A 13,046-nucleotide genomic window follows, 5' to 3' on the forward strand; every position below is an offset into this window, starting at 1 on the left:
AATGGATAGAATTATCAAATGCCTAGTTGGTGGTTGTAGGGGCGGAGCTTCATCATTTGATTTGGGGGGCCGGAAATATAATATGTATAAAAGTCGGTAAGCAGGAGGGACCATAGCCAAAATTTTATATTTTTGGGTCTAATATGTATAAAATTAAAGTTGAGGGACTATTTCTAATAAAAAAATCATAGGGGCCGCAACCCCCCCCCCCCCCCCCCCCTTGCCCCTATAAAGCTCCGCCCATGGGTGGTTGAATTCTTTTGTTGAGGAACCCGTTCTCTAAAATGAACATTCAAGCCGTGGTGATACAACCTCTAATCCAACGTCTCCAAAGAGAACTAAACGCCATTTGTGACATCAAATAATTTAGGAACTCCCATTGTATATATTCAAAGGCTTTGTCAAAATCCATCGTAAGGAGGCATCTAGGATGTTGCAACTGTAGATGAAGGTCAATTACACCACTCACAATCCGACCACATTAGCTTTTAAGTCTATTGAAGTCGTATACAATTATTTTTGTATATGCATCTAAGTATACTAATTGGTGTTGTTGATAAGTGTAAGATGATATTTTACCTTAGGTATGAGGGTTATAAATTTCGAGTTGCAACCCCTACTAATCTTCCCATTGAATCCAAATTCATTGAAAACATAAACTAAATCTTCTTGAAGGAGTTCCCATAAGTGTTTCAAGAATTTGAATGTGAATCCTTCTAGACCAAGTGCATTTTTATTTCCATAAAACCCATCTTGCTTCTTTTGTTTCCAAAACCAAGAAGGATGAGTCAAGGAATGAGGCATCACAAGGCGAAACACTTTTGAATAAAGAACTACACAATTTGGGTCTCGAGGATGGATTTTTCCTTGTGTTTTGATGAGAAAAGTCGAAGTACTTCATCCTTAATGTTGGATGGTGTCGGTGACCCAATTTTTGTTAATCATCAAGCTATTCATTCTGACTCGATATGTGTTATTGATAAAACCATGAAAAAAAAATTGTGAATTCCCATCCCCTTTTATTGTCCATTTTATTTGAGATAGATACACTTTAATGTCTATAAAGGAATAGGATTATGATATCTATATATTCCAAGCCAAATTGTAATGTTTTTCTTGATTTGATAATGGTCTAGTTTCTACCACTTTTTCAATACGATCGATGTTTTCAACAAGAATTTCCCGGGAAGAGTTTTCCTTATCAAATTTGATGACTCTCCAGCTTCTATGGTTGTTTTAACCAACTTTAATTTGAGGACTCATGGTGAATGAAGTTATATCTTGGCTTAAGAAAAGTAAGAAACAAAGTCTTTATCTTCAAAGTACATTTCAAAAGGCCTTCGAGAATACTTGGACTCCATTATGGAAGTTCCAGATAAATTATACACTAATAACATTTTCTACTTCATTAATGATTAATGTAAGCATCAACCTTGTTGCCAAAAGAATACACGATCAATAAGATTATATCAATAAGAAAACAATAATGGAATAAAGTCAATAAACCTGTCACGGTGGTTCACCAGAACCACCACAAATCCGGTAACTTTATATGTACAACTGCCGCCGTTCGCCACCTATCAGAATCATTAATCAACACAATCATCTATACATCAAACGTTCTTCGGGAGATGAAAATTATTCTTAAGAAACTTAAAAGCAACCCTATCGTCACGATGACACAACACTCTCAAGATCGTATTCGGGTCGTTCCGATCCCACTCGCCGGACTCCGGCAAACGGCCACCCTTATCCACCGCTAAAGCCTTACATTGCTGGATTAGGGTTTCGGTGTCGGTTGCAAAAAGGGGTAAAATACCTTCCACCGGAGCCGAGAATTTGCTTATCAATTCCGTCGGCAATCGATCGCCATGAGACCAGAAAAGATCGACGAGAAGATGGAAATCCTCTTGTATGTTGAAGGAATCTTGAAGAGTGAAATTACGAGAATGACCTCCGGCAAGCAAAACCAACAAAAACCCGTCACACGAAGCTCTCATAATTTCCGTTATTACCCTTGTTCTAACACTATCGTCGTGTACAATTCCTGTTATTTTTTCAAGATTCTCTTCCAATTCTTCTAAAAAAGGTTCGATTCTTGAAGATGAAGCTCCATCGATGTATAAACCCTTCCAAAAAACATGATTTAATTCATGAAATACGAGTTTATATCCGGTTACCTCGCAGAGTTCTTGAATCCCGTCTTCACAAGCGGTTAAAGATAGGTTGAAGCTAATTTTATAGTAATTGACAATATTGCCCTCGTCAGTTCTACTTCCAGTGCTTCTCAATTGTGCGACTACCCTTTCTTGGAAAACTTGTAATTCTTTACGAATATAAATAAAAGTATTAACACGAACACATAATTGTAGTATACCACAAGAATCATCATCATCATCATCATAATCATAATCATAATTGTCTTTTGTTGTTCTATTTTCAGCCATTTGTGACAACGAGGGTATTTTTGGAAGAAATTTGTTTCGACTTCCTGTAAGGTGGTGGAAAGAAATTGTTAAGAACATGAATTGGATATAAAGATTGAAATGTTTTGGTAAAAAATATTTACCAGAAGTGGATTTTGCTTTGAAAATGTAATCTTGAAGGGATTTATCGAGACCATTTATTAAATCTGGTAGTAAAGCTGCATGGAGGGGTATTGGTAGTAAAAAGTATGCTTCCAATGTTTCACTAGTTGTTCTTAAAACTTCCACCACAGATTGACCAAATTGCCCTTGGTTTACTTTTGGGTTCCACACCTATATAAAGAAGAAATGAGTAGTAATAGTCAAATAACTTAAAGTAGTATCTCATAATACACAAATAAGTTAGGTTGCTATATCTTGTTAAATTAAAATTAAGCAAAAAAAACAAGAAGGATAATTTTGTCATTTTACATATTCCAATTCTATTTTCTGCTAACCAAACAAATATGAAATTGGATTTAAATTTCATTTCCTCTGTCAGCCAAACAAAATATAGAATTGACAAAACTGCAAATTTAGTCCTTGTGGTTTGCAAAAAACTTTGGATAGGGTCCAAAAAGTTTTCGACTTGCAAGGAAGGTCCAAAATCAAGGTTTTTCTGAGTTTTTGGTCCAAAAAAACTTGAAATGACGGTTATACCCTTTTAATTTCTTTTTTATATATTTTTTTAATTTTTCAAATACTATTTTAATTTACAAATAAAAAAAAAATTAATTATCTCTCTCTCTCTCTCTCTCTCTCTCTCTCTCTCTCTCTCTCTCTCTCTCTCTCTCTCTCTCTCTCTCTCTCTCTCTCTCTCTCTCTCTCTCTCTCTCTCTCTCTCTCTGCACCATGGTTTTATCATTCTTTGTTTCCCTTCTTCAACATCTTTTTCCCCTTCTATATTCAACTTGACAATCAGGGAAAGAAAAAGGGAAAACATGAATGTGATTGTTTTTCAATCTCAAAATTGATATTGATTTGAAGTTTTTAAGAACCAAGATGTGCCCCCTTTCTTTCCCCTCCGCGCAGGTCCAATAACAATGTTTATTTTCCAAGAAAAGTGAAGAACCGATGAATTGGGTCTTCTCCACCTGCAATTTGTGTTCATGGTGAAGGTGGATGAAGATCTGTTATGTTTGTCGGAAAAACCCTAGCATCCGACGCCACCAACCTTTGATATGTAATGAACCGGGTCTTCTTCATCGTTCTTCCTTTAGGGCTTTCTGGTTTAGATCTGTCCATCAAGCGATTTAAGGCACCTGGACACGTTGTCCTTACTAGTGAACATACACTATGGATCTCCAACCTCCAGAGAATCGACGAGCACCACCGACGACACATCAACAACTTCAGATCCAAGCTTCGGTGATCCCGGTGGTGGAGGAGCATCAACCGCCCATATATGTGTGGATTCGTTGAATGTGGATTGATGTCGATTTCTGGATTTAATGTATTTTTTTTGTCTTCATTCTTGTTGTTGTTCATACATATTGATCATCCTTTTCTTTTTCCAGATCAAAAGAAATTCGATTTAAATACATCATCGTTATATCTATCTGTATAATTTTGGTTTGAGATGAAGATATGAAAAGGATTTCATCTAGTTAGTCGTATATATATACACAGATCGATTTTAGGTTTAGGGTTCGCATCAGAAATCGATTCATATTAATCGATTCAAAAGATGTTTGTTAAGAAGGAAATATGAAGATACATGTGTGAATTCGTTGAAGAAGAAGATGGAGGTTGAATGAAGAACTAAGAAGGATGTCCCCTTTCACTTTGCGTTTCTGTGTGTGTGTGTGAGAGAGAAAGAGAGAGAGTGTTGGGGATAATTAATTTCTTTTCTTTTTATTTGTAAATTAAAATAGTATTTGAAAAATTAAAAATATATATATATAAAAAAGAAATTAAAAGGGTATAACCGTCATTTCAAGTTTTTTTGGACCAAAAACTCAGAAAAACCTTGATTTTGGACCTTCCATGCAAGTCGGAAACTTTTTGGACCTTATCCAAAGTTTTTTGCAAACCACAAGGACTAAATTTGCAGTTTTGTCTATAGAATTTAATTCAAATTTCGTTTCCTGTCAGACAAACAGAATATGAAATTGAATTCAAATTTCATTTCCTGTCAGCCAAACAGAATATAGAATTGGATTTAAATTTCATTTCCTGTCAGACAAACAGAAATGAAATTTGATTTCCTGTCAGCCAAACAGAATATGGAATTGGATTCAAATTTCATTTCCTGCCGACCAAACAGAATATGAAATTGGATTCCAATTCCTTCATAAACATTTTGTGAGCCAAAAGTCAACTAAGAGAAAAAGAAATCATACCTCTTTTTTTAAATTGCTATGAACCCATTGAGTAAGTCTTTCAACTCTTGTTTGAATCCAAGATTTGACCAAATCACCAATCACAATCTCAGTTTCATAAGGACTCATTTCTTGAATTATTGACTTTCCACCATCCTCACTATCAAAAGAATCTTCAACAGCCATTTGTACTAAACACTTTTCCATCTTATCAGCAGCTATGAGGACTTGTATAACATCTGGGGTCAAATCGGTAATATTTGAAATGAATGCTTTGACTTGTTGACCAAAACAAGAATGAAGAGTTGCCACTGCCACACCGACAGGAAGGGGATGGTGTTTCGCTAGTATTGGACTGTAAATCTCCTTTTCAGTGAAGGCTAAATCGGTAATTTCTTGGGCGATTACACATAGAGCGGGAAGTTGATTGAAATTAGTTTGTTGTCTTTTTGTTGATTTTCTACTTGTCATTAACTTTTCCCTTATCTGCTTTAAAAAAATAAAATCATGTCAAGATTGATATAATCAGTATGATCAAAATGATTGATGTTTTTCAACTTAGGGTTAGTTATTTGAATATGGAGCAAATAGTGTTGATGGGTCAACCCATCCTGATTCGTTTGACCCGTTATCCAACCCGCCCATTTTGCCACCTCTACATGTAAGCATTCTAACATGACAAATAAACAAATCTTTCAAGAATATTGTGAAAAGGCGAAAACTTGCCTGACTAAAAGCCATTTTCATTGATGATCGGATGTAAGTATCAACTTTCCCACTTGTTTCATAAACTATTTTCCTCATATCATCATCACATGAACTTTTTTCTACCATTAATTCATCTGCTAATAACCCAATCGATAAAACAATATGCATCAACTCAACATTGCCTCTATAAAAAAACTCACGATACCCAAAAAGCCCTTTCTCAGCCCACTTAAAAATAAACATTAAAGTAGAATTCAAGATCTTGGAATACTGAGTACTAAAACCAGAATCAGAATCTGCATCTTCCTTAATTTCCAACAACAAATTAGCACAAGCAAGAAGCAAATCGTTTTCAACTTGCCCTGTGGAAACAAAACGGTTGAATAAAACCCACAAGAAACAAAGATTATGGAACCTCTGATTAATTCCGAGAATACCCCAAGTCCTTTTTATGAACTCTAACATCTCATCAATTTCGTTGATTATAATTGTTGGGGTTTCAATGTCGAAAAGAGATTCAAGAAGGAATTGGTAAAGCCGAAGATTTAATGGAATCCCATCTGCCCAATGACACATTTCGGAATCATCACCATGAAATGATCTACAAGCAAGCTGATTTGTTACACCACGAAGGGTTTTAACTTCTTCACTGTGTTTTCCAGTCAGTATGTGATGTTCATAAGCAGTGTGTATGATTTTGGAGAGTTGTTGAGCAGATGAATCTTTCTTGTCGAGGGGTATTTTGGGGTGAAGCAATAATCCGAGTTCAAGTATTTTGAAATTTCTTCTTTGCCATTCGTTGTATTCGTTTTGAGTTTGGAAATCGGAAGCTTTGAACTGGTGTAAAAGTTCTACGGGTAAAACTATTGATTCGATTCTCCTGCCAACCTGCAAAATGTTGGTTTTATTAACTTGAATCTCGAAAATTGGTAGAAGATGAATGTATATGATGCAAGAAAGAAAGAAGAAGGTAGTTCGAGGAATTGAATTGATTACCAATTCAGAAGCGATTTTCAGTAACGCAGGCCTAACCCTACAATCGGTTTCATCCGAAATCTTCATCTGAATTCTCATCATCTCACCAATTGTTGGATGCTGATTTGTCTTGTTCACTGGACTCACCGGAGCAGAACCTGAACCCTTTTTCTTCTTCGGAGAATTTAAACCCAATGATCTTTTCACCTTGCTTCCGCTCGAGAATGTTAATGACCGCTGAAAAGAAGGCCCCGGTGGCGTCCAATCGAATAATCTCCCTGAATGAGAAACGTAACTCAGCAGCCTACCACCGCCGGGGCTTCCACAAGCCCCGACGAAGATCTCGTAGGCGGTTTCACGGAACTCGGAGTCGGATAGATCCAAATCCAAATGGCCAAAAGGGTTAAAAGGTTCATCGGAGGGTGGTACAGGAATCATATAATCAGTTTGCTATTGTTGTTCGTCGTCGTCCTCGTTGTTGGCTTGTTGTTGATGGATGATTTCTCCGGCAGCCTCTTGGGGGAAGAAATCAAAATAGCAAAATCAAGGGTTTTCTGCATATAATTTTTTGTATAATTCTTCGCAGTAACATCGACAATCCATTGAGAAAAGGTGACGAACATGAAAGGGACTCAAAGGAGGTATGCGAGTGGTGGACGGAGAAAAATCGGTGGTGGAACGGAGGAGGAACGCCGTGCAGACGGAGAAAGTCGGACCCATGGACCAACGACCAGCGTTCATCCTTTTCCTCTTCCCCTGACGTTCTTTCATTTGAGAACTTCCCGGGAAATTACAACCGCCAAAAGTTTTCTTTATTCATTTTAAAAGTACATATTTTTACTTGTATCATCTAAACTCTAAAAATGAAATAATCAAATATTAGTAACCAATTATATATATATATATATATATATATATATATATATATATATATATATATATATATATATATATATACTAATTTTGAAGTGACAGGAGTTGATTCTTATTGGACCACTTCAATTTTTTTTTATTAGTGTCTGGACACATGTATGTTTATAGGATTTTATCGTCTCTGTTACCCAACAAGATGTTTCACCGCTATTTTAATCAATAATAATAACATTAGTGTTCCTATCCACCGCCACCGCTTCATATATCCATTTTTATACTCAAGGATGCGTTCCAATCCATCGCCTTTCTCTTTTTTGTCTTCGATCGGATGTTGGTTGCTTCTTCCTCATACGCTCCTCCAAACCACTGTCTCCAACCGGGTTTTAGCTTTTGCACCGCCTCATTCTCACCGACGTATATCATCGCTGGCGGCTTTCCTTCTTCATTGTTACAAAAAAAGCAACGACGCTTTCTCCACCTGTTAGGAGCGACAATGTCGTCGCCTGTACACTATCTCAATCAAGTACTCATCGATGACCTTCCTTAGTTTCCTGCAGAGAGCAGGCTTTGGCGCTCACCATCGGCACCATCATCCATCTTTAAGCCCTAAAAACCATGTCTCTTAAATCGTTTATATTTAATCAATTTCTTACCTGGCAGCGTCGAACTACCAACGTTCTGCCGGACCACAGGTACATCGGTTTACTTATCCGCTATGTATCTAAAGACGAAGGCTATTGTATGTTGATTCAAAGTATGATTGATGTTGCATACATGAATCATCGTTTACCACTACTTTCGCTTAATTTCTGCAGTCAGTTCTTCACGTTTCTTCCACCGTATGATTTTTGTCTCTTTCCATATAAATATAAATACGTTTGCCATAAAAAAAATGTTGAATTGAATCGAGATTGGTCTTGAAATAGATTTCGATTTTTATAATAGGGTTTATCGTGCATTATAATAAGCTTACAGTTTAGAGTAAATTACATGGATAGTCCCTATGGTTCGTGGTAATTTGCACGTTTGGTCCCTAACCTTTTTTTCTAACTCGGATAGTCCTTATGGTATGTTTTAGTTGCGTCTATGGTCCCTATCAGATATAAAATGACTATTTTGTCCTTAATAATTATTTTTTATTTTGTATTTGTTAATTTATTAAACAAACTAAAATAATAAATAAAAAAAGAATATAATATGGACCCATTATTTCTTTCCTAACCTACCCACGTTTTGCTCTATACAACCTCCACACACCCCTTTCTTCCACCTCCATCGTTTGTCTTCATCGGAGGCTGCATCACCCATCCCCTTTCTTGCCTGAACAAATGTTTAACTTGCTTCTTTCGTCAAAAAAACTCTCTGTCGCTGGCTTTGGTCTGATCATCTTCTTCGCCATCGTTTCCTGTTCTTGTGCCCTGTTTTTATGCCAACTCCTCCTGTTTTTGCGCCATCATCGCATGTTCTTATGCTACCACCTGCATCGCCCCTCATCTTTCTATTCTTTGTTTAGGAGTGAGATTTACATGTTTATTTGATTCCATTTGGCTTGGTTCTTGAGAGATTTCGCTTCTGATTTCCATGAATAAAGGAGTCTGGTGCTACGAAGAGAGAGAGAGAGAGAGAGAGAGAGGGGGGGTACGATTTAGGAATTGTAGGATACATAATCGAGTCTCAATGTTCAAATCTGGTCTTTGATGTCGATTCACCTGAATTTAGGTTTGCTTTTATTAATCGATTTGCATTTGGGACTGTATTTGGGATTTTTGATTTTGTGAGTATATCAGAGTTTTTTGCACAAGTTTTGGTTTTTGATTTTTGTTTGAATTGCAACTTCGATGTTGGATTTGGATTTGAATCGTATGTTCCATTTTTGTTTTTAGATTTGATTTTCAGGTTTTATTTTGCCTTTTGGATTATAGTTAAAGCTTTTGTTGTACATGTATTTTTTGATTTGTTGTTGAAGGTCAAGTAGGTAGTTTGTGTTATGTTTACGGTGATTTCCATGGATCTATAGCGGATAGACGATGACCGGAGCCGGAGATGGAACCGGAGATGATGATAGGAGGCGGTGTCGGAGTCGGAGATTGTGACCGGAGGTGGTGTCGGTAAATGGAAGAGTATTAAGGTGGGGTGGGTCCCTTTAATAACAATATTTAATACGTTTAGTTTATTTAATAATAATTGAAAAAAATAACAAAATAACAATAATAATTAAGGGCAATATAGTCATTTTATGTCGGGACCATTGTCGTAATAAAAACATACCATGAGGACTGTCCGAGTTAGAAAAAAAGGTTAGGGACCAAATATGAAAATTACCTCAAACCATAGGGACCATTCGTGTAATTTACTCTACAGTTTATCATTTTTTCCTTTCAGTTGTACATTCTACCTATTCTTCCCTTCCAATCAGTCAGAATGGTTGACTGCTTGCCAATCGAGCGATGGGTCTAGAGAGTCAATCAAGCACATGGAAACCCCTAGAATACATCGGGGTTCATGTGGTTCGACCTTTGCCATTTGAGTTAAAGTGCAATCTATTGTAGTAGCTAAAAGCAGGTGTTGATTTCTATTAGTAGTTGTACTTTTAACATATTTTCTATCTTTTTTTGCTTAAATCCAGCGGCAACTAAAATTGTATTTGATATCACATAATGAACATTTAGTTGACATTGGAACTATGGTAACTGTTATTTATAGTTAATAGCGGCCTGTTTTTTATTTATACTTTTTATTTAATGTGATTGATGTTTAGCTTTTGAAATTATCAATGAAGGAATGTGAAACATCTATTAAATTATTTGAATCACTCCTTATGGATCATGCTCACATTTTGAGAGACATGAGAAATTCTTTTTATTAATTTCTCATGTGATTGATGTTTAGCTTTGGACAGATTATCCCTTAATGTCTCTCAACCTGTTAACTTCCTTAGAGTGGTTAATACAAAGAAGTTAACAGGTTGAGAGACATGAGAAATTCTCATATTGGTTCTTCTTGGTGGCTGTAAATGTGTAAGTATGTTTATGTGTGCAAGTATCATAGAAACCTTGAGGGAACCTCTATTTCCTGAATTTCATTAATCTATGGTTTGTTAGTTGCACTTTAGTAAAGATTCTTTTCAGGGAGTTGTCCATTTTTTTGGCGCACCCAACCCCGCAAAGCGAGGATTCTTCCCTAATTCTAAATAAACCCCATTATTTAAAGAGACATATGTGAGAGTCTCATCCCATGTGTGTGACAAAGAGTTTATATCAAGATTATCATAAATTTTTTAAAATAATGTATATCTATATCTATCTATCTGTACCTATTTATTTATATAGATACTTATAGAATAAAGATTTTTACTTGCACCACATGTATTTGAAATTTCTATAACCTTTTAATTTCTTTTTATTAATTATTATAAATTGGTTAATAGTATTAGATTAATACAAAAATAAATTCTAATCATAAATTAACTAAGCTACAATATTTAAATATCATATTTTACTTCTATTTGTCAAATTATGACTTTAACTTTTTAACATATTATAGTTAACTTATTAGTTTGAAAATGTTGTCGTATGTGAGCAATTGTCATTTTAAAATCACAAATTTTGTATAATTTATGATTGTATGCAAAATAGTTAAATTATTAATTTCAATTTAATGCAAAATAGCAAGTTAGGAGGTTGAAGGAGTGATCACAGTCCTATGGTGTGATCACGGCCCAAAGATGAGTGGTTCACGGCCCAATGATGAGACTATGAAGTGTTCACGACCCAACTTGATGAAGAACACTTGAAGATCTTGGAAAAGTGATGAATTAATATGGAAATGTAAGGGCTTTTAAGGAACAACAAGAAGAGATGAGACACTTACGTTTTTGGAGTGAAATGATAGCCTTTCTTGGATGATACTTGAGAGAGAGAGAGAATGGAGTGATTGTGGCCAAGAGAAGAAGAAGTGAAGGAAAAGTGGCTAAAACTCATCTATATTCAATGAGTTCACGACCTAAGAGGGAGTTCACAGCTGTGAACATGGACCTTGGCCGTGAACCTCACTTGTTGAGGTTTTATGGCTCAAACGTTGTTCTAGACTCTTGGTTCTTATGTGGTTCACTTCCTAACACATAATCCTTGAGTGTACTAGGCTTAGAACTCTTAAAATGACCTTTAATAAGGCTAAAAGGTAGCAAAAACAAGTATGACTCTCGATTGATTGACTTGAATTACAAGTTGAAATTTCGGGTTGTCACATCATCCCCCCGTTAGATGGAATATCGTCCCGAAATTAGCTTTCTTAGTAGTACTCCTGGGGTCGTGCTCCTCCGAATGGCAGAATACCCACTTGTAGACTCGGGCAACTCTGTCCCGAAGTTCATGATAAGATTCCTACTTGGTCCATCTATCCTCACCTCGTGTATACAAGTCGTATATAATTAAGATTAGTAAGACGATCGGATGTGTGACTCTGCCCCAGGTCCACAACCAAACAAGGAATAGGAGATAGGGCGGAAACACACATACTAAATCCGCATAATCATAATTACATACCACCCCCGCGTATACACTTAATAGTGATAGGTGGGCTGTATTCGTCCTTAGCCTCTGTGCTTGAACTTGATCTGTTGGACGAATGGTAGTTTGGGAAGGTCTGCTGAGTATACGGTGGCAAGGTCTCGGAGGTCAAGGTACTCCTCACATGAGTACTTCGGGGTATAGAAGACAAGAGACAATACTGAGGTCTAGGTCGGGTTGTCGTTACGAATGACGAGGGTTTCATTAATTTGTCGGTTAAGGCGTTGGGTTTTCGAAACACATGAACTTGGTATGGTGTGGACCACGCCCATCCATGACGAATGATGACAACAGACTCTTTACATAAACAAATGTTAGGCTAATTTGAAAGAAACGTTTGTTATACGATGGTGTATCCCGAGTGTGCTCGACAATGTATTATGTGAAGACTTTCTAGTGCTTTCAGTTTTCTCCTTGATAAAACCACTGCTACAAATCGTACCGCGATGAGCGAGTACTAACAGTGAAAGTGTTTTGATAACTAGTGTCGATACTTTATATTATGATCCTCCTCAGTACCACTATAATCGCTTGGCACATACAAGTTATGTATAATTAAGACGAATAAGACGGTCGACTGAGTGACTCTGCCCTAAATCCACAACCAAACAAGGAACAAGAATTAAGGCAGAATCAATCACTCTTAATCTGCAAAATCTTAGCTATGCACAACCCTGATGTACATGCTAAGCCATTATAGCTTACCTGTACGAATCTTTAGTTCTCTTATGAATGTTGTGACTTGTTCAGACGAGTTAATAATTTATAATTACTTTTAAATTTTCCATAAGTCTTAATATTAATATAAACTTAAATCTTTAAAGAAATTTTTATTTAGAAGACGTACCAAAAATCTCAAAAGAGGGGTTCCTCGTTGCTCCCTTGTGTCTTGTCGTTAGATTTCTCCTTCTCCTTCATCATTTCTCTCTATTGGGTAGTCTCTCTTGACATGTCCCATTTCACCACATGCATGGCATACTTGAACTATACCAGCAATGGTGGTTGAAGTGATGTGTTGAGTCGGAGTTCCACATAAGCGAGCTCCTTCGTCATTTCTCTTTGTTGGACATTCCCTCTTGAAGTGTCCAGATTTTCCACACTTGAAATAAGCCAGGTTTACTTGGGAGATTGGTCAT

The 13,046-nt window shown here is 36.4% G+C and overlaps 1 protein-coding gene and 1 long non-coding RNA gene across 2 annotated transcripts; one reads left to right on the forward strand and one right to left on the reverse strand.

The window, feature by feature from the left end:
• Window positions 1-1,473: 1,473 nt before the first annotated feature.
• On the reverse strand, window positions 1,474-7,256 carry LOC145063590 (protein unc-13 homolog). Its single transcript, XM_079011186.1, has 5 exons — window positions 6,491-7,256; window positions 5,513-6,382; window positions 4,808-5,272; window positions 2,570-2,759; window positions 1,474-2,491 (listed from the first exon to the last, which is right to left on the reverse strand). The coding sequence occupies exons 1-5, from the start codon at window positions 6,905-6,907 to the stop codon at window positions 1,614-1,616; spliced, it is 2,820 nt and encodes a 939-aa protein (XP_078867312.1). The 5' UTR covers window positions 6,908-7,256; the 3' UTR covers window positions 1,474-1,613.
• A 1,322-nt stretch (window positions 7,257-8,578) lies between these two features.
• On the forward strand, window positions 8,579-10,026 carry LOC145064880 (uncharacterized). The gene is made up of 2 exons (XR_013688124.1): window positions 8,579-9,470; window positions 9,725-10,026. It is a non-coding gene; the product is annotated as an uncharacterized LOC145064880 (long non-coding RNA).
• The last annotated feature ends 3,020 nt before the right edge of the window (window positions 10,027-13,046 follow it).

Source organism: Lactuca serriola, chromosome 7, assembly GCF_051521515.1.
Source record: "Lactuca serriola cultivar US96UC23 chromosome 7, Lser_US96UC23_V15, whole genome shotgun sequence".
Lineage (NCBI taxonomy): Eukaryota > Viridiplantae > Streptophyta > Magnoliopsida > Asterales > Asteraceae > Lactuca > Lactuca serriola.

Bases quoted from the DNA above. Each gene is read 5' to 3' on its own strand.
- LOC145063590 (XM_079011186.1), bottom strand. From the start codon at position 6,907: ATGATTCCTGTACCACCCTCCGATGAACCTTTTAACCCTTTTGGCCAT. The intron at 5,273-5,512 runs GCAAGTTTTCGC...TTTTTAAAGCAG, and splicing joins TGAAAATGGCTTTTAGTCAG to ATAAGGGAAAAGTTAATGAC. The intron at 2,760-4,807 runs GTATGATTTCTT...TTCTTTATATAG, and splicing joins ATAGCAATTTAAAAAAAGAG to GTGTGGAACCCAAAAGTAAA.